At 43.3% G+C, this 21,468-nt stretch overlaps 1 protein-coding gene across 3 annotated transcripts in view; it reads left to right on the plus strand.

Annotated features, from left to right (window-relative positions):
• The window catches only part of STK24 (serine/threonine kinase 24), a 106,739-nt gene that overhangs the window by 35,463 nt on the left and 49,808 nt on the right, over window positions 1–21,468 (plus strand). For all 3 annotated transcript variants that reach the window (XM_067536794.1, XM_067536793.1, XM_067536795.1), the window contains exons 3-5: window positions 9,668–9,724; window positions 17,229–17,337; window positions 17,456–17,613. In XM_067536794.1, coding sequence (XP_067392895.1) covers window positions 9,668–9,724; window positions 17,229–17,337; window positions 17,456–17,613 — 324 coding nt within the window. The remainder of the gene's footprint in view (window positions 1–9,667; window positions 9,725–17,228; window positions 17,338–17,455; window positions 17,614–21,468) is intronic.

The following is a 21,468-nucleotide window of genomic DNA, read 5'->3' on the forward strand; positions in this document are numbered from 1 at the left end:
TTCATTTGCTGTTACCTGGATCGTTGCAGGTTGGCATCTCCTTCTAGGTCCCATACTCTGTCTTCCTCCACAAAGAACAGAGAAAGATGCTTCCTGTGCATTCAGCAGTAGACTCTTTGGTTTGATCTCAGCAAGAGAACCCAGACTCCAAGTTTACATTGTCAACCAATGTGTCTATATGCTCTCTAAGAAAAATTACAAGTGAGGCATCCTCCATGTTACCAGGACAGAAAAAGTCCTTATTCTTTTAAAGGAAAACATTTTCTAATGATACTATGGTTAACATAGTTAACTGACTTGGGATAAACAGTGAGATGGCAAAATTGGCAGGTGACACAAACCACTCAAAATAGTTAAGTCCAAAGCAGACTGTGAAGAGTTACAAAGGGATCTCACAAAATTGTGTGCCTGGGCAACAAAATGGCAGATGAAGTTCAGTGTTGATAAATGCAAAGTAATGCACTTGGGAAAACTTAATCCCAACTATACATACAAAATCATGGGGTCTGAATTAGCTGTTACCACTCAAGAAAAAGATCTTGGAGTCATTGCAGATAGTTCTCTGAAAATATCCACTCAATGTGCAGTAGCAGTCAAAAAAGCTAACAGTGTTAGGAACCATTATAATGCCTCTATATAAATCCGTGGTACGCCCACGTCTTGAATACTGTGTGCAAATCTGGTCGCCCCAAAAAAGATATATTGGAATTGGAAAAGGTACAGAGAATGGCAACAAAAATGATTAGGGGTATGTAACAGCTTCCGAATGAGCAGAGATTCCAAAGACTGGGACTCTTCACCTCGGAAAAGAGATGACTAAGGGGGGAATATGATAGAGGTTTATAAAATCACAACTGGTCTGGAGAAAGTGAATAAGGAAATGTTGTTATTTACTCCTTCACATAACACAGGAGCTAGGGTTACCCAATGAAATTAATAGACAGCAAGCTTAAAACAAACAAAAGGAAGTACTTCTTCAACAAGGCACAGCCAACCTGTGCAGCTCTTTACCAGGGAATGTTGTGAAGGCCAAAACAATAAAAGGGTTAAAAAAAGATTGAAGTTAATGGAGGATAGGTCCATCAATGGCTATTAGCCAAGAAGGGCAGGGATGCAACACCATGCTCTGACTGTCCCTTGCCTCTGTTTGTCAGAAGCTGGGAGTGGATGATGGAATGGATCACTTGATGATTGCCTGTTCTGGTCTTTCCCTGACGCACTTGGCACTGGCCACTGTCGGAAGACAGGATCCTGGACTAGATGGCCGTTCTTATGACTTCTACAGAAAACCTTTGGCTGTGTTGCATCTGAGTTGCTTCTTTCCACACACTTTCTCTATGCTGGTCAGGTTTTCTTTAAAATGGAGTTTGGAGAGCCAAAATGAATTGTCAAATGTTTCTAGGTTTACGTGTGTTAGAAAATATTTTCACTTTGCCACAGTGTTTAGGCCACATATTTCTATGATCCAGCAGTGGGTTTACTGAGGACATTTCCTAGAGATATGGCCATGCATGTGGATGTTTGCATAGCTATTTGGTTAAAATCAGAGGTCAGTCTATCAAAAAAATAAGTTAATTTGGGAAGTCCCTAGATCAAGTCCTGCAAATAAAAACTTAGCTAAATCATGCCAAGAAACCATACTCCTACTTCAGTAATAGAACCTCATTTAAATCACAAAGAGGCTATTGTAGTTTCTCCACTCAGTTTCATGGCTTCAGGGAAAAACAAGTTTTTCTTTTGCTCCTACTAAAGAAAAGAAAGTGAGCCAAGAGCATTTGTAAATGTGAATGAATGTGGTAGTGCAATAACAATCCAATCTCATATCTGGACTAATGACTCATCAAAGTCCCAATTTATGTGGAAATAACTTCAGCTCTCCGTTTACTCCTGAATCTTTTCAGAGGTTGTGACTGGCATTAAATACAGGAAAGTGTTCCTTTTTCCCGCTCTTAAAACGGAACACTTGGCGTTGCTTGTAGCAGCACTGAAGAGCAGTTTTCTTTCTTCAGGTCAAGTGAGAGAGAACAACAAAATGTGATCACACTCTTATGCTGATCAGTCTGAGCTGCTTGAGACACGTTTTGGTGCCTTTGGGTTTTCTAAAGTCGTGCCAGAGGGTAGTTCCATGTGTTGGACTAAGGCACCAACGTTCCTATTTCAATAGGGGACAGAGTGCTCATAGAACCTCAGATTTTTCTCCTGTCCAAAACAGTTCTACCTCATCTATGATGATGACTACAGAACAAGAATCTTTCTTGAGGAATACAGCAAAAAGAACCAGAATGATCACTCCTGATTTATAAAGGAACACTTTCTGTAAAGTTAAATCTGTGGCCCCTGACATGCAGCTAAAGCATTCTTCCATATAAATGTGAATAAAAATTAGTGATAAAAGCTCCAGAAAGATTCCATCCAACAGTACAGTAGATAGCTGTTGCAAGATATGACACCTTGGCAGTATTTTCCTTAATCCACCAGCAGGTAGGCTTCAGATTTGATCCATTTTGGCTAGATACAGAGTACTAAATAGGGCAAAAAAGCATCTAGAGGTAATAGAACACCTCGCTTAGGAGGTAAAACTAGCAAGTGCAAATATAAAACAAGTTTGTACAACTTCCTGGTAGAGAGTGGATTCCACCTTGGAGGGTAGTCTCTTGACCAAGTAGTTTCATATATTAACTGAAATTGTAGTGTACATCCAGATGTAGATCTGTTTGCATCCTTTGCCTATCTTTAAGAGTCTGCTTATTGCTCAAGGTTTTGGAATTCGGGGTGGATTTGTAGACTTCTGCATACCAAAGAACAGACTCTCATAATTACATATTTCCATCAATACTGCTACATACAAGTAGTATGCAGGAAGTTGAAGCAGGACAGTACAGCATTGTACTGGCTGTGTATGGACCTTCTTTTAATTATATATTAAATAATTTGGTTCTGCTTCCACAGAGACCAGATATAATTTCCAAAGAGTTGATTCCATACTCAGTCTTTAAAACCCAAGCCACCTTCAGCCTGGTTGTTTAAAGAAACACACACTTAAACTCTCAGTATCACTTGTTTACAACCTACTTTGTGTATGCTGCTACTAATCTACACTGGCTTATCATATAGGATCTGGAGAATTTTAACTCTTTGCATAGAATTAGGACAGAACCCACAGGCTGCTCTTAGTTATGATGGCCTTTTCCAAAGGGCCATTGTCTCCCATTGTTTTCAATAGGACTGAGGCAACAGGATACCCCCTCTCTGCTTCCTGAGAGCATATGAGGCTTCAATGTTCTGTAAGGGTAACTTGATTTCACTTTCATTGGGAAGAATGGGAGTTTGTGGCCATTTTGAAAGAGGACATTTTACCTGAGGGCAGTATGTGACCTCAAGCTTATTGAGAACTAGGGAAATGGTAGCCATTTTGAAAGAGGGGAATTCTTTTTCTCTGAAGGAGGTTTAGTTCTTAGTCTCCTGGCAGATAAAATTTCAGTTATGAAGATAACATTTACACTAAATATTTCTGAATATTTCAGTATGAGGTACAAAAGGGACAGGAATTTGGGTTTGGATATAATGCAGGAGAATGTGGAGTGATGTAAGATAAAGGGAATATGTGCTCTGTGTGTGTGTGCGCATAGCTGGCATGATTGATTTAAATCACTGATTTTAGTCATGATAAATCGGCAAGCTTGAAACCTTAAATACAATAAATAGTTTTAATCTTGTTTTACATTTGCACTTGCTAGTTAGTTATTTTCTTAAAGGTTGAATTTCTTCAAAAAGATTAAATTGCTACTTGCTTACCAGCAGGACACACTATATGTATGCACATTTATTTAAGCAAGTATATAGGTTAACATACATGTATTCAGATTATTAAGTTTTACATTTTTTAATTGTTAGAAAAGTATAACTGACTAATTCCTTATTTATTGTATTGATTAGTTTTTACTCATGATTTGTGTTAAACTGCATTTGGATGGAAATTGGAATGGAATAAAAAATGCACAAAAGAACTTTTAAAAATGGTTTTTATCAGTTAAATAAAACTAGCTTAAATGTGGCTACATAAGGAATAAAATAGTTTATGAAACATGTTTTGCATTTAAAATAGACAGTAAACAAGTATTATCAGTAGTTAAAGTGAATTGAGCTGATTTTTTTTTTCTGGTCACCATGGTCTTCAAGATTTTAGAACTAGTCAATTCCATCCTCTCACCTCATTATTATTCATAGATTGTAAGAGGAAAACAAGCTTCAAGTAGTGTCCCTGGGTAGGTGTGTGTGCGCCCTTATGCTGCTGATCAGAGAATTTCAAAAGCAGCCTGTCCCTCCCCGCGTACTCGCTCCCCCTCTCCGCCGCCTGCCATGAGGCTAGCCACCGTGGACGGGCATTCCCTCCTCAGTTCCTTCTCAGGCGCCCCTGGCTAGAGGCAGAGCTGAGAGCTGTCCATTCACGGATCATTAACTTGTAATAGTTTTGCAAATTTTTAGCTTCCCTTGAAGCTTTTTTGTTTAGTACTTTGTTTCTTTCTAGTTGGCCATGCAAGCAAGCAAGAAAGAAAACAAAGTAAGGGTCAGTCTCCTGCAAACCCCTATGTGGACCCACCTGGAGAAGTGTATGCCTGGCTCTCCAAGCTTCAAAAAGTGTTTTGGTTGCAAAGAACCCATCTCAGTGATGGATGGTCATTTTGTGGTGTGTTCGCTGCTTGGGGGGAAAGCACAACCCACAAAAGTGAGAGTAGTGATAGCATGAGCAAGGAGATACCAGTAATGTGGAGGCATGAGAGAAACAGAAGATCCACCGCGGGGAAGGCTACATCGATGTGGTCAGCTGCACCGACACTGGTGCACATGGCACTGCCAGACCACATGGCTAGGCCTATGTTGCCAACGAGCCTCTTGGCACTGACAACCACTGGCACCGCCCATACTGGAGGATTTCATATGCACAACAGACCTCTCAGGAAATCAGGATGTACACTCCCATGTTCCTCTGGTGACATGGAACACAACTGTAAACCCATCTTAATTGACCAGTAGGCTCTGGCTGCTTTGTGCTTTTGCAAAGTGACAGTCATAGAGTTTAAGGCCAGAAAGGACCACTAGATCATCTAATCTGATCTCCTGTATATCACAGGCCAGCAACACCACGCAGCATCTGCACACTGAACCCAACAATGGAAATGAGACCAAAGTAAATGAGACCCATAGGAGAATAGACTGTTGTGAGTCACAGGCAGAGAATAGAAGGGACCAAGGTGCTCAAGGCCCTTGCAAAGTAAGGGAAATGATATATACCCAGATAATCCTGACAAGTGACCCACACCCATATGCTGCAGAGACAGGATACAGTGCTTTGACGTTACAGCTCAAGCTCTGAAGCCCACCCTCTTCCCTAGGTTTCAGAGGCGGAGCTTCAGACCACACCACAACTTCAAAATGATGTGTATATACAGCTATTTTAGTGTGCCACCAACCTATGCTGTCAGCCCAGCCTGGGAAGCTCACTTCAAAATGCTGAGTAGACATACACCTAGGAGTCTCACTTTTTTCTGCTTGAACAATGTGGGTAAGCTTATTAGCTGGATATTTCTGCTGAAATAATCCACAATGAAATATTTACCTACTGGCAATTAAGTTGTTAGATTTCACAGGTAGCACATGGTCCAGATGAACTATGTAAGTTTATGTCTGTGTGCGTTATCGTTCAGGTTTGTGGACTCAGGAAGACATCACTGTTCTTTTCACAAAGAAATGGGTTTAGAGTTGCTGTGTGTCAAATTATGAATACTGCATGTTGGCCTGGTTATTGAGATGTTTACTGTGTGAGTATGTTGGTTTGGTTTAATAGGCTGTTGAGAAAACCAGGCAAAAAGGAAGTGGAATGTTCAGGGTTAGTCGCTTCTCAGCAAACACTCTAAGAGTTGTTAAAGGACAATACTAAAACTATTAGTTTTGATTACTTTATTTCTGCGTCCTGCCAACCTGCAACACCGGTTTGGACCAGGAAGGGTCAAAGCCTGAGAACACAGGAAGAACAAAATAATGATGATAGGATTAAAATGGACTCTCTTCTAAGAGAGAGTCTGTACTTTGTTCAGGAGAACCAGAGTGAGAGAGACACCCGTGGGGGTGTCGGGAGGAGCTATTAGGTTATCAGCAAAGGATGATGAGGCTTTAGGTAATATAGACATGCCCATAGAATGTTTGCTATTTTTCAAATCCTTTTTTTCTCTAAAATCTTTGTTTTGCTGCTTTGTACTTCGTCTTATCACCATATCAGTGGTCAGACTCCTGAAGAAAAGTGCAAGCATCTGAATTCAGGTGGACTTGCAGTATAAGAATTGTGGATATATGTTACTATAGCTCTGGGCCCAGTCGATGCGTGCAAGAATTGTGAAATTCCATCTCAAGATAGGTAAAGGTGTGTTGGAAAAAGATTCCAGTGTGGTTCATTACCTTGCACCGATAAGAGACCCACACAGGATTTCAGGCTGGACAGTCTCCAAAAGAGTTTATTCTGCAGAAGGTCAATTCCCAAGCCCACAAGTGGACAGTGGAAAAAGACCCCGAACAAAGGATTACAGACAGTTTTATACCTTATTGCTACTTAAACATTCATGACAAGACTATACATATCCCCCTTACAAGGGCACAAACCTATTTTCTTTATATCTATTGGTCTATATTATTATTCATAAGATACTTTTACAGATGTTTTGCAGCTAACTACAACTTATCTATCAAGGTTGCAGAGCTTGCTGAATTCAGCCGAGGCTTATCTCCTTCTGCATTCCTAAGAACTTTCCATGATCTGTACACAGAGTAAAACGGCCTTGCCTTATAAACAAAGAAGCTGCAAAAATGAAGTAACTATAGTCAAGCAGACAATTATTTTCCTTCAGGTGCAAGGCCTAACATCTCACAGGATGAACTCAGAGAGACCAGAAAGGGAAAGCATGTCACTAATCCTATAACTGTGACCACAACCATAAGGTATAGAAACTTAACTTCTTAGAAAAATAAAGATTAGAGATTTTCCTGTATAACTTTTTGACAGGGTGTTGAATCTGCCTAAAATTCTATGACTACAGACTCATGTATACTTGCTGTTTTGCTTATGAGCTATTGTCTAAAAAGAAGCCTTTTTTATGTCATTATGATGCATTTTGTAATTCTTTCCATGCCATCATATATGGCAAAGTTCAACTTGTGAAGGATATATATATATCTTTACATTTTTACCTCAGAGCTCTTCTGAGTATTTGTTGATTGACACTCAGAATAGAAGCAGGTTCAGCATGGTATCGAAACCTGAAAAAGAATGGTAACTTTAGCACAGCTTAAAAATTACACTTTTCATGAGTTAAATGCTCTGAAGGTATAAAATGGATTTGTGGTTCTAACATATTTCATAAGAGAGCTTCTACTGGAAGAGAAATATAGAATAGTGCCTCTGTTGGGGGAGGGAGGTATTTAAATAGTAAGGTGGAAAAATTTGCTAATAGTTTAGAGATTATGGAGGGTTGTGAATAACTTCTGATATTTAACATCATGGGGTGATTTTGTCAACAAGCTGGAGGTGAAATTCAATATAGAGAAATGTCATGCACATTGGAGAAAGTTTAAACTGCACACATGAGGGTACTCAATTAAATGAAGACAAAAAAGGAAATACTTCATGTCTTGTAGTCTCATGTAACTAATCTTTGGAAAATAGTCTCATGTAACTAATCTTTAGAACTCTGGAAATGCATATTAAGCTTTGAAATGTGGGTAGCCCACATGATTTTGCCTTCACAGCCCTGTGTTCTCCTGTCTTTTCCGTTCCCTCACACCTTCCCCAACGAACAAACACAAATGAACAAACAAAACCACAAAGCATTGCACTGCTGGACAATGCTGCAGGACAGATCATCCTAGAGCTTTTCTTCCAGGATAAAACTGAGGAGCATTTTGTCAGTTTCACACTTATTTGTTCCTGAAAACCTTTATTGCTTAGGCTTGATCTAACTACAGACTTAAGTCAATATAATTGCATTGCTTAGGAGTGTGAAAAATCCACACTTGAGTGATGCAGTTATACCAACCTTACCTTGGGTACAGTCAGGGCTATCTCGATAGAAGGGCTTCTTCTGTTGACTGTCTACCATGGTCTCTATTCCAAACTTTAGACAGTCGTTCACTTAAGTGGGAGATTAGAGTGGTCTGTGTGTTTAATTAAAGGTAAGTGAAAGTATAGCATTAGATGGCAACATGTGCATAAGGATAGAAGGGTTGTAAAGGGTACATAATACATAGCAGATGTGATGTTCTTTCTGTGGAGTAGTAAGTATCATCACAAAGTTTCCACTCCAAGTGCAAGGCACTTTTCTTTGAGCTTGCCTTCTCTAATTAAAACCACAGGTATATTTGTTTAGCCATATCTAGAGGTATATTTAACAAAAACAAACAAACACAAACAAAACCCCCACAAAAATTACACACACTGTTACACACACATCTCTCTTTGGAGTGAGGATCATAGAACAAACATGGCAGTTGTGTAGCCACTTTGCTCAGTGCACTACTGGTAGGCTCTCACATTCTACGGTAAGCATGCTATATAAACCTATATAGAATAGCACTGCTGACAGTCCTCATGGAAGGAAGACCCCTGTGCCCTGCTACTTGTTACTACATAATGTAATGCTGAAATAAGGCATCCTGGATCTCCCAAGGTACACATGCATCTTTTTCCGTTGGTCTCACACACACGGCAGAGAAAGGGACGCAGACCCACTAGATGGCCTCATATCACAATCACAGCTCTTCTAAGCTGCTCTTGCCAATCCCTCCACCATTCAATGCAGCTACACCTCTGCAGTGAATGTTGGAGCACAAGCCAATAATTCCCAGTGGCTATGGCCAGCTCCACAGGACAGTGTTAAGGTTGTGTGGACATGTACCTTAACTCTTCATTTCTTGGTTTTCAGAAGTTGTTGTGCCTTCCCGGACACAGAGTTAAGCAAAGTATACTACTGGGCAACTTTAATCTGCATTAACTAAATTTTTTTTCGGTCAGAGAATATTAGCTATTTCTGCAATGAACTACATTAAGTGCTGTTATAAGAGAAGGGAGGGAAAGTACATGGCTCTTGGGAAACCATAAGCTCTTAAGTCTCAGGAGCATATTTGTATTGTTTCATTTTTATTGTTCACTGGTCCTCTCCTCTGTCCTGTGCCCCTTACTTTTCAGGCTGAAAAACACTGGATTAGACGTTCATAAATACTCTTCTTTATATATGCAGTTCAACTAGCTAGGGCTTCCCTACTGCTCCAGATAGTTTTCATTAGCTGGAATTAGAGAGAAATCTCCTGCTCTGCTAAGTGGTATACTGTGGCAGTGTTAAGGAGATCTACACCTTCTTCTGACCCATCTGTATTTGGCACTTATGGACCACTAGTCTGTTTAGATAGGGTAGTGTCTATGTTCCTATAGGATAAGACAGTGTATGGAAATACAGATTTTAAAATCTCAGATGAAAAAATGAATAAAATGGAATGAAGTTAGTGTATGTCATCATCAAATAAATAAAAATGTAGAGCAGGGGCAGCATTTTTCTGCCATGAAACTTAAGTGTGAAGTGTGTGAAGTATGAAGGTACTAATTTCGTCTACTCTGTTTTTGCAGGATACAAAGTTATGGATAATAATGGAATACCTTGGTGGAGGCTCTGCTCTTGATCTAGTAAGTAAACTAGTTATGATCTTCATTATTTTAATTACATTAATGAAATTTTAATTATTTCTTGAATTCTTCTGTTTATAATTCACCTGACACCCTAATGTGATACTGTCTGTGACATCATTATTTCTATAGCAGTTGTGCTGTCAAACATATGATTATTGCTTCAGTAGAGAAATAAAGCAGTATAACCAGATATATTAAGAAACAAAAGCCCTGTTTTCATGCAAAGTGTTTATGCCTATATCAATTAAAATACATTTTCCATGAGATGATGACAGGTTGCTGTGCTCATATGCAAGGAGGCTAGGTAACACAGGATGTTAGTAATGAGCTATGAAAACTGTCATCTCAAAATTGACCTTCATCCAACCAGAAAATATTAATGACTGAAAGTTGTTACTGTCTGCTGGCTCTTCATGGCACTATTACATTAGTTTCTTAACACACATTTTTAAAAAAAACGAATCACTCATGTAGTCTCCACTGAGATTTGAATGGACCTAGTGATGTAATTTCCCTCTTCCCTTACAGAGTTGGTAGGTATGTCCAGGAGATCTTTGAGACAGTTTTGCATTCTGGATGTCAGATGTGTATGTTCTTCTTTGAGTGCTCGGTCATGTCCATTCCATGGTAGGTGTGTGTTCGCACCACGTGCTAGAGATTTTTCCCTGAGTGATACTATAGGGTCGGCTCTAGCACCCACTGCAGTGGCATGCGTATGCACCGGTATATAGGGTACTGCTGCCCTCCCTCCCTCCCAGTTCCTTCTTATCGCCTACAATGGTGCTGGAGTGTCCTTGCCTTGGAAAGCACTTCTCAGTGTTTTTTTTCTATCTTGCATCGCTGTATATAGTTTTAATAGTTCAAATTAGTGTTTTAGCAGTAATAGTAGTTTTAGGGATTAACTATTCCCCATTCACGGGCCCCGGTCCCTGAGCTTCAAGTCTATGCCCTTGAATGACCCTCACCAGAGCTGCCTTAAGTGTCTGGTTGAGGCTCATATTCGGGAAAAGTGCAGGAACTTTAGACCTCGCACGAAGAAGGACCAGGACAATAGGTTGAGAGCGCTCCTGATGGAATTGGCCCTTAAACTAGTGGTGTCCGAACCCAGCTGCTTGGATTTGGTGTTGATCCAGAGCGCTCCCCTGGCACCAAGCTTGTCACGGCACAAGCCATCCCTGGTGCTGAAGAAATGGCATAAGAAAACTTTGCATGCCAAGAGGGCGCTCCTCACCTAATTGGAGCAAATCGGGAGCAGGGGACAAGTAGAGACCCATGCGGGCTGCTTGTCTCCTCTGGAATTCGGGGCGGCCATGGCCTCACCCCATAGAGCTCCCAGTCCAGCCCAGGACCTGACTCCTACTCCTGGTAGTAGCATAAGCCCTTGGTACCTGTCAGTGTCTTCCACCCCGAGGCCTTCCATATGATGATGGACTTGCTGGCACTCCTGATACCACCTACCCCTTGGGATGATTTACCTGCGTGCTGGGCCAGTTGGCCAGGAGTGGGTCCAAGTGCAAGCCCATGATGGCGACCCTACTCGGATCTCCAGTATCGCGGTACCACTCACCTTCTCCGTGGCGCCCACCAACGCCTCAACAGCGATTGCTGGCACCTCGATCATCATTGTGCAGCAGCCACAGATCTGACTCCAGGTGTGGTTCGCCTGATCCCCAGTGCCGGTCACCAGAACCCCAGTACAGAGCACTGGGATCCCGGCACCTATACCCAGACTCAGTGCGGTCTTTGCCAGCACGCCAAGAGCCCAGGAAATCTCTGCACTGATCACCAGAATCTCGTTGCTGCTCCCCGGTATCGGAGCACCATGCTCGGCACCCTAAGGAACCAGAGACAAGATCGGCACTGCCATGGTCCTTTGGTTTCGAGTTGGAGGAGGATGAAAATCCCTCTTGCAGGGGCCATTGGTACCCAGCTGTGCTTGCTGGGTTTCCCTCTGACCTACCACTGGGCTTTTGCCCACCAACTCAATCAACTGGACCTTGGCAGTTCTGGAACCCTTGGGGGTTTCTAATGGTTTCAGGTTCCCAGCATTCATCATCTCTGGGGCCCAGAAAGACGCTCTGTGACAGTGTCTAAGCTGCCCCTGGATTCTGATGAGGATCTGGGCCAGGCAGAGGAAACGCTGGTCACCCACCGGAAGGAAGAGACCCTGATGGCAGAGGAGCAGTTACCTACTCCTTCCCTACCAGCATCCTCATCGCCTGATGAGGCAGTAGTAGGACCTTCTACCACAATTTTCCAGGGTGATTTTAGGACCCACCAAGAGCTCCTCAAACAAGTGGCAGCCAATCTGGGCTTGGAGGTGGAGGAGCTAAAGGAGCCAGCCGACTTGCTATTCAACATCCTGGCAGCGGTGGTACCCTCTAGAGAGGCCCTCACTGTCAATGAAGGGGTCATCAGATTGGTTCAGGCCCTATGGCAGAACCCCTCCTTGCTGCCTTCAACATCTAAATGGGGGAAGAAAAAATACTATGTGCCCACTTAAAGGCTTTGAGTATCTACTCCCACCTGTCCCCGGGATCGTTGGTAATGTTAGCAGCCAACAAGAGGGATAGATAGGGCAGTCGTGCTCAACCCCTAAGAATGAGACAAAGAAACTGGACCTCTTTGGGTGCAAAATTTATTCATCTGCCAGCCTCCAACATTGTATATTGAACCAGCAAGCATTGCTGGGGAGATATGACTTCAGTTCTGGCGTCCCATGGCCAAGTTTGCAGACTCCCTGCCCCAGGAGTCCAAACAAGAGTTCCTAGCCATCATGAAGGAGGATGAGTCAATAGCCTGGGACTCTGTCCAGGTGGCCTCCGATGCCATGGACTCAGCTGCCAGGACCATGGCATTGGTGGTATCAATGAGGAGGGCCTCATGGCTGCAGTCATCTGGCCTCTTGGCGGAGGTTTAACAATCCATCCAGAACCTTCCTTTTGACGACCCAGCCTTCTTCTCCAATCAGACTCCAGGTTGCACAGCCTTAAGAATTCGAGGGCTACCAGCCCTTGGGACTGTACACTTCTCCGGCAGTGAGGAAACATTTTAGTCTGCGGCCACACCGGTTCATGCCTCAGTCAAGGAGTCAGTCCTATAGAAAATGAAATAAAAGCTTTAAGCGTCATCTGGGCCAATCTCCCTCAGCACCCCAGTCAGGCTCAGGCTGTTACTCCTTAGGTGTCAAACAGAACTTTTGAGGGTGTGCCTGGGGGCAACCTAGCAGTCTCAAACTGGGATCTATGCCCATTCTTCTTTTCAAACTGCCTTTTCTCCTTCCTTCTTGCATGGTCAACTATATCTTTGGACAAGTGGGTCCTAAACGCCATCACGGTGGGATACACCTTACAGTTTATTTTCATCCCTCCTCCCCACCTCCTAACCCTGTCCCTCTTCAGGGACCCCTCTCATGAGCAACTTCTTACCCAGGAGGTATAAGCCCTTGTATGAGTTTGGGCCGTAGAGGAAGTTCCCCTATGAATGAGAGGAAGGGTTTTACTCCCATTACTTTCTGATCCCAAAAGCCAAAGGTGGCCTGCAACCCATACTAGACTTGTGTTGCCACAACAAATATCTCAAGAAACTGAGGTTCCGTATGGTCTCCCTGGCCTCCTCCATCCCCTACCTGGATCCGGGAGAGTGATACGCCGCCGTCGACCTAAATGACACACACATCCATTTTCCAGGGCCACACATGTTTCCTGCGATTCATAGTGAGAAACAACCACTACCAGTTTGCAACCCTTCTCTTCGGCTTGTCATCCGCTCCAAGAGTCTTTACGAAATGCATGGTGTTGGTGCCTGCCTACCTCTAATGCTGAGGAATACAAATATATCCTTACCTGGGCGAGTAGCTCGTTGAAAGGCACTTGGAGTCTGAGGTCCAACACAAGATTAGGATGCTCCAAGCGATCTGCCAAAGTATGGGCCTGCTGATAAATGAGCAGAAGTCCACGTTAGTTCCGGTACAGAGGCTAGAGTTCATGGGAGCAGTCCTTGATTCTACCTGAACATGAGCATTTCTACCTCAGGCCAGATGCCAAATCTTGTCAAGACTTGTCAGGATGCCAAATCCTCATCTGTCAGGTCACTATCCACCCCCTCGCTACAGCAAGGGTTTGCCTCAAACTGCTGGGCCACATGGTGACATATACCTACATGGTACAGCATGCGAGGCTTCATCTCAGACTACTTCAGAAGTGGCTTGCATCTATCTACTCCCCAGCAAGGCACAGCCTGGACATGGTCCTCACAATTCTGCTCCAGGTACTTACCTCTCTGGTTTGGTGGACAAGCCCTGTGCATGTGATGGAAGGGATCCCCTTCATGGCCCCACACCTATCACTTATTTTGGTGTTGGATGCTTCAGACCTAAGTTGGGGCACCCACCTGGGCACACTCAAGACGCAAGATCTTTGGTACTTGGAAGAGCTGAGGTTGTATATAAATGTCAGGGAGCTCAGGGTAATTCACTTGTCTTGCAAAGTGTTCCTTCTCCACATTTCAGGAAAGAGAGTGCGAGTGCTGACATACAGTAAGGCAGCAATTCATTATATCAACAAGCAAGGGGGGAGCAAAATCCTCAGTCCTATGTTGGGAGGCACTCAAGCTGTGGGACTTCTGTGTGGGGCACACGATCAGCCTCTAAGCTTCCTACCTCCTGGGGGTCAAAAAGAAATTAGCTGATCACCTCAGCAGGTCGGTCTTCTCTTACCATGCGTGGTCCCTGCACCTGGAGGTGACAAGAACTATCTTCCAGAAGTGAGGGACTCCCCAAGTGTACTTGTTCACAACCAAACAGAACAGGAAATCCTAGATGTTCTGTTCCCTTAGAGCACATGGCAGCAGCTCCCTGCCCGACGCCTTTCTCCTTCGATGGTCAGGGGACACTTTCTGTGCCTTTCCTCCAATCCCTCTGGTCCACAAGGTCTTCATAAAAATGAAGAGACAAGGCAAAGGTCATATTGATCGCACCAGCATGGCCCCACCAACACTGGTTCGGCATGCTGCTGGATTTAGTGGTGGCAGCCCCTTGGATGCTCCCGGCCCATCTGGACGTGATCTCGCAGGATCATGGTCGGTTGTTACACCTGGCCTCCTTGCACCTGACAGTTTGGATGCTGTGTGGTTGAGCCAAGAAGAGTGAGCGTGCTCTGCCCAGGTCCTGAGAGTCTTACTGGAGAGCAGGAAACCCTCCCCTAGCATCATTTACCTGGCAGAATGGAAACGCTTCTCTACTGGGCGAGGCAGTGTGAACTTTCCCCATGTCAAGCACCTCTGCCGTCCATTCTGGAATACATACTGTACCTGAGCAGAAAGGTCTGGCACTGGCATCGATCAGAGTACATCTAGCAGCCATCAGCCATCTCAGCTTTTCATCCGCAGATCTGGAGCAGTTCAGTCTTCTCCCACGACATGATCATCAGATTCCTAAAGGGCCTGGAGAAGATCTTCCTACAGGTCAGAGATCCAGTCCCTCCATGGAACCTTAACTTGGTCCTCTCCAGTCTCACTGGGCCTCCCTTCGAGCCTATGGCGTCTTGCTCCGTTCTCTGCTTGTCCTGGAAGGTCGTTTTCTTGGTGGCGATTACATCAACGAGGCATGTCTCAGAAAGCAAGTCCCTAACCTCGGAGCCACCCTACACTATCTTCTACAAAGATAAAGTCCAGTTGCGTCCTCACCCTGCATTCCTACCAAAGATGGTGTCGCATTTTCATGTCAACTAGGATATCTTTCTGCCAGCGTTCTTTCCTAAGCCACACAGCTCGAATTGGACATCAGCAAGTGTTGGCTTGCTATATAAAGAGGACTAAACCCTTCCAGAAGTCCACACAGCTCTTCGTAGTGATAGCTGACCGAATGAAAGGCAAACCAGTTTCATCCCAAAAATTTCTTCTTGGATCACCTCCTGCATCTGAGCATGTTTTGAGCAGGTAAAGGCCATGTCCACAGCAATCCTAGCAGCCCACAGAATGAGCCTCAGACCTCTTCTGCGGCTTTCTTAGCCCAAGTACCGATTAATTCGCAGGGCTGTAACTTGGTCCTCGGTGCATATCTTTACATCCTATTACACAATCATACAAGAAGCCTGGGATGATGCAGACTTTGGTTGGGTGGTTTTGCAGACGACATGTCCGTGAACTCCTGGCTCACCTCCAAAGATACTATTTGTCAGTCACCTAGCATGGAATGGACATGAGCAAGCACTCGAAGAAAAGACAGTTACTAACCTTCTCTAGCTGTTGTTCTTCATGATGTGTTGTTCATATCCATTTCACCACCCACCCTCCGTCCCCTCTGTTGGCGTTCCAGCAAGAAGGAACCGGGGAGGGGGCTGGCAGTGCCCTATATATTGGTGCGTATGCACGCCATTGTAGAGGGTGCTGAAGCCGGCCCTATGGATACCACTGAGGGAAAAATCTCTGGCACCGGTGCATGTGATGCACATGCAAACCTATCATGGAATGGATATGAGCAACACATGTCGAAGAACAACAGTTACAAAAGGTTAGTAACTTTCTTTTTTCTGTGATTAAATACAATAGAACCTTGCTAAAGCTTCACAGAATGACAAACTTTCTATTTAATCCATACAAAAAAATTGGTTCTCCCCGCAGCGAAGGATCATAACATGGCTTTTTGTAAAAGGAAATCATGCTTCACTAATCTATTAGAATTCCTTGAGGTGGTCAACAAACGTGGACAAGGGTGAGCCAGTGGATATAGTGTACTTGGACATTCAGAAAGCCTTTGACGAGGTCCCTTACCCAAGGCTTTTAAGCAAAGTAGGCAGTCATGGGATAAGAGGAAAGCTTCTTTCAAATCAGTAACTGGTTAAAAGATAGGAAGCAGAGGGTAGGAATAAATGGTCAATTTCCATAATGGAGAGAGGTAAATAGCTGGATCCTCTAAGGATCTGTACTGGGACCAGTTTGGGCTTGATGGAAATGGTCTTGCCTACCAGCATGTCCTCATTCTGCCCTGCTGGTCCCCTGGTGCTCTGCTGTGCCATTCTGTTTCACCTGATCTCATTTGTATTGCTCTCATACGCCACCTCCTAATCTGCTCTGTGTTGCCAGGCTCTCTTTCTTATTCCTGTTCTATCCTTTTCCTGTGCATTCAGATTTGGGCCTGGAGTTGGGGTTGGGCAGAGTAGAGGAAACCTGAAGACTGCCACCTGCTGTTATGGGTGGGAATTGCACACTTGCACTTCTCAATTCATTAGACTGTAGGCAACTGCTTTCCTTCTGTGAGCAGATTTACGCAGAGCTGTGTGTGCATGTGCGTACGAGAGAGAGAGGGAGAGAAAAAGGAACAGGAAACTACACTGTATGAAGGAGAGAGAAAATTGGCATCAGAAGCAATGAAACATTTTAAAACCTTTTAGGCTACTTTTATTTATTGAACGTATGTCATTTTCCTACTGTTTCTATGTCATCGGTAAAATTTGTAGTTTACAAGTATTTACAAATATTTCTTGTATGTTTCTTCTCCTAGTTAGAGCCTGGCTGTCTTGATGAAACCCAGATTGCTACTATATTAAGAGAGATACTTAAAGGACTCGATTACTTGCATTCAGAAAAGAAAATCCACAGAGATATTAAGGGTAAGATATTTTATCAGCTTTTAAAACAGTTTTGATTAAGTGTTCAAACAGTAGAGATGAGGAAAACTTTTGAAACATCAAAGCTGTAAACTTTTAAACTGCCTTTTTTCTTTACTAGCTGCCAATGTTTTGCTGTCTGAACAAGGAGAGGTAAAATTAGCAGACTTTGGAGTAGCAGGACAACTAACAGACACACAGATAAAGAGAAATACTTTTGTGGGAACACCATTCTGGATGGCACCTGAAGTAATAAAACAGTCAGCATATGACTCAAAGGTAAGATTAGAATAGACTTTTTTATTTCAAGGCATTAACCACAGCCCCTTCCCTTCCAGTTTCTTTTATAAGATAAAGAAAATGCTTTGTGCAGGCTGTGAATTTACATAGTTGTGAATTACACGGAGGACATGCGTGGGTCACTTTCTGTATTATTGTTGCTCATGCACTTAGGGTCTTTTTTTCCCCTTTTTTTTCTCAGAACTACTCCAGTGACTTTAACTTAACTTTAGACATTTTTCAGGTAGTAAAACATAGTTGCATTTAATCTGACTTCAGCTATGCTTTTGAGTTACCACACTATTCAGACATAGATTTGAGAATTCAGTATAGGCAGATGTCTTTAGAATTTGCCTATAGAAAGTACACTGCAGACCTTCTATGTAAAGCAAATGTATCGTGTTGAACTGCATATTTCTTTACTATATTGGGAAACAGACTTTGGATATAAAGCAATGATCTTGAAAACTAGTCTGGTAAACATTGTGCCAAATATATGTACATTTTATCTGTGCAAATAAATTCCTTTATTTTCATTTAAAAAGACAGGAAGGCTAAAAAAAAATCCATAACATAAAATAGCAATTGGACACTTATTTTCTGTGCATTTTATCTTCTTATCTTTCAGTACTTCCCCATGCTTTGTTGACCATTCTTTCTAATACATATATAAGCTATATAAAAATTGTACAAATTTTGATTTTATTCCTCTCCCTCTTGCTCATTTCCTATTTTCTTTAGACTGTAAATTCTTCGATGTAGTACCATGTCCACTTATTACCCAGCACAATAGAGCTTTTGGACTACTGTAGTACAAATAATAATTGGCAGCTACGTGCCCAATCCTATCTTTATAAGAAAGAGCTAACTTTTTGGCAAGATTTGAAGTTGTTTTTAAAAATAGTAAAATGTAACTGATGGCTGTACATAATGTTATGTAGCCTTATGTTCAGAGACAAATTAGCTCCTAGACTGGTGGAAACAAGGCAGGATGTTGAAGTTATTGATCTGGGTTTATGCAAAAGTACAATATCTGCTTTCCTAATGCATATCTGAGTTAGAGGTCCATTACTGATGAGAAGAAAAGAAATGGTGTAAATGTATCCTATAATTTAAAGGTAGAAGTATACATGCATTCTTAATATTTTCACGCTTATGTTTTTCCCAGAGGACAAATGCAAGCAAGCCAGTTTTGAGGTTTGTTTCACTGGCTCTAAAGAATTAACGTGTAGTTTGCACACTTGAAATGAACACTTGTAATAAATCCAATAAATATGGAGTAGAAAGGAGCAAAATACATGTTTTTAAGAAAAAAACTAATAAGCATTGTTGACTAACTTAGGGCCAAATTCCACCTGAGAAACAACATCAACAAAAATTTGGCTGAGTTTGTGGAGCGAGAGAGAGTGAGCTATTGAAAGGGCTTTGGCCCCTAGAACCTGTTGTGCTGGGCAGAGGGAGACATAGCAAAAGAATTATCTTCTTTCAGGCATAGATATTGATGGCTAATTTATATCAGTTCTTAGAGTTGCTCTAGATTCCCTCTTATGGGAATAGTGCTTCCTAAGAATCTGGGCTTCTGAAACCTTCAGGAAACCACGTCCTTTGGGGCTGAACAAGTCCCAGTTGATGAACTGAATATTTGCACCCAAAATTATACAAGGCTCCAACCGTCATAAGTGCCTCCTTCTTATTCATAATAAAATTCACAGATCTGTGACATTGGGTATTCTGCTGTATTAAGCCTTGGTGGCAGACCAAACCTGTCAGCCAGGGAGGTGTGGTTCCACCTCTGAGAAACCACCAGTTCTTCGAGTGCTTGCTCATGTCGATTCCAGGCATGCACAGAAGCCGGAAGGTTTTTCCCCAGAAGGTGCCCGTTGGGTTGGTGTAGATGCCCCCTGAAGTGGCGCCTCCATGGCATTGTATAGAGGGCCCTGCTGACCCACTGCCTTTCCAGTTCCTTCTTACTGTCCGTGACAGTCGTTGGAGCTTCAGTCGTCTTGCACCAGCAAGCATTCTCCCCGTGTTATTTCTGCAGTTCCTATAAATAGTTAGTAGTAGTTAGAATCAATTAGTGGTTTCTAGTTACAGTTTTATAGATAAGTCTTAAGTGTGTTAGGGGATGTTTTCCCCCTTTTTGGACTCCCCTTCCCGGGGTACTGGGGCATGCCTCGGGCCCAAGGTTTTAAGCCTTGTGCATCCTGCCACAAGCCTATGCTGAAAGGTGATCCACATGACTCCTGTTTTAAAGTGTTTAGGGGATTTGCGCCAGACAGATCGCTGCAGGATCTGCAAGAGTTTCCTCCCTAAGAACAGAAAAGAGTGGAGTGCTCGCCTCAAGCAGATTCTCATGGATGCAGCTCTTCAGCCACAACCTCTGGACCCAGCACATAGCACATCGGTGCATAGTGCCCCCATGTCCATCACAGACCTGGTGGCACAGAAGAAGAGCTTGGCACGAGGGAACTCCAGCACTGACACTTGCCTGCACCGAAACTAGTATGGCACCAGTATTCGCCAGTGACCCGGAAAAAGCAGAGGTCCGATAGAGTGGAAGTATTGTGCTTCATCCAGGGGTTATGAGTACCTATTTACTTACCTGCAACCTGTTTCGTTGGTGGTGTCCGCAGTGAACGAGAAGGAGAGGCAGGGCCAGCAGGGCGTCCAACACCCAAATTGAAGGAGCCCAAAAGACACGACTATTCGGGAGGAAAGTTTATTTCACCGGTGGTCTTCAGCTTCAACCAACATGCAATTCTCAGCGGGTATAACTTCAATTCATGGGAAGCAATGATGAAGTTTAAAGATATGTTCCCAACCGACTCCAAGACAGAGTTTGGGGCCATGGTGGCGGAAGGCAAAGTGGTAGCCAGGACATCGTTTCAGGCCGCAGTAGATGCAACGGATTCAGCAGCAAGACTATGGCTTCAGGTCTGGCTATGAAAAGAAGATTATGGCTGCAGGTTTCAGGCCTTCCTCCAGAGATTAAATCTACTATCCAAGACTTGCCCTTTGAGGGAGCAGGCCTGGTTTTGGAGCAAACTGACTCCAAGCTCCACAGTCTCAAGGACTCGAGGGCAACTTTGAAATCTGTATGACTCCACATATCTTCCACTCAGAGGAAGCATTTTAAGTCCCAGTCCGGCCAGAGGTTCTACCCACGTCATCCCAGGCAGGATTTTTCCAGAAAGAGGCGTAAAAACAATGAGCATAGAACTCCCCCAACCATCCAACCCTGGCAGAGGCTCAGGCAAACAGCCCCCAGGACCAAAGCAAAAGTTTTGAGGGTGCGCCCAAAGGTGTCACTCCAGGACAGTTTTCAGATCCTTGTCCCCATTTCCTAAACAGTTTATCCCATTTCTTCCAAGCTTGGACCTGATTAACATCGGACAGATGGGTTTTGCACACAGTAGAAATGGGATACTCCCTCAAGTTTTGCTCCACCCCATGTTCTCACCTCCCTTCTCTATCCCTCTTCAGAGACTCACGAGCAACTTCTTATACAAGAGGTGCAGCAACTGCTTTGGGTCTGAGTGGTAGAGGAGGTCCTTCAGGACCTAAGGTGAAAAGGTTTTACCCCAGATATTTCTGGAGGCAAAAGGGGGACTCAGACCTATCCTCAATGTGTGGAATCTCAACAGATTCATAAAGAAACTAAAGTTCTTCATGGTCTCCCTAGCCTCAGTTATTCCCTCTCTGGTTCTGGGGGACTGGTATGCTGCCCTCGACTTAAAAGATGCTTATTTTCATATTTCAATAATACCTTCCCAGAGGAGATTCCTCAGATTTGTGATAGGACACACTCATCAATTCGCAGTCCTCCTTTTCGGCCTCTCGGCGGCCCTGAGTGTT

This window comes from Emydura macquarii, unplaced genomic scaffold (assembly GCF_026122565.2).
Source record: "Emydura macquarii macquarii isolate MOO-44397 ecotype Brisbane River unplaced genomic scaffold, CSIRO-AGI_Emac_v2 contig_3671, whole genome shotgun sequence".
Taxonomy (NCBI): domain Eukaryota; kingdom Metazoa; phylum Chordata; order Testudines; family Chelidae; genus Emydura; species Emydura macquarii.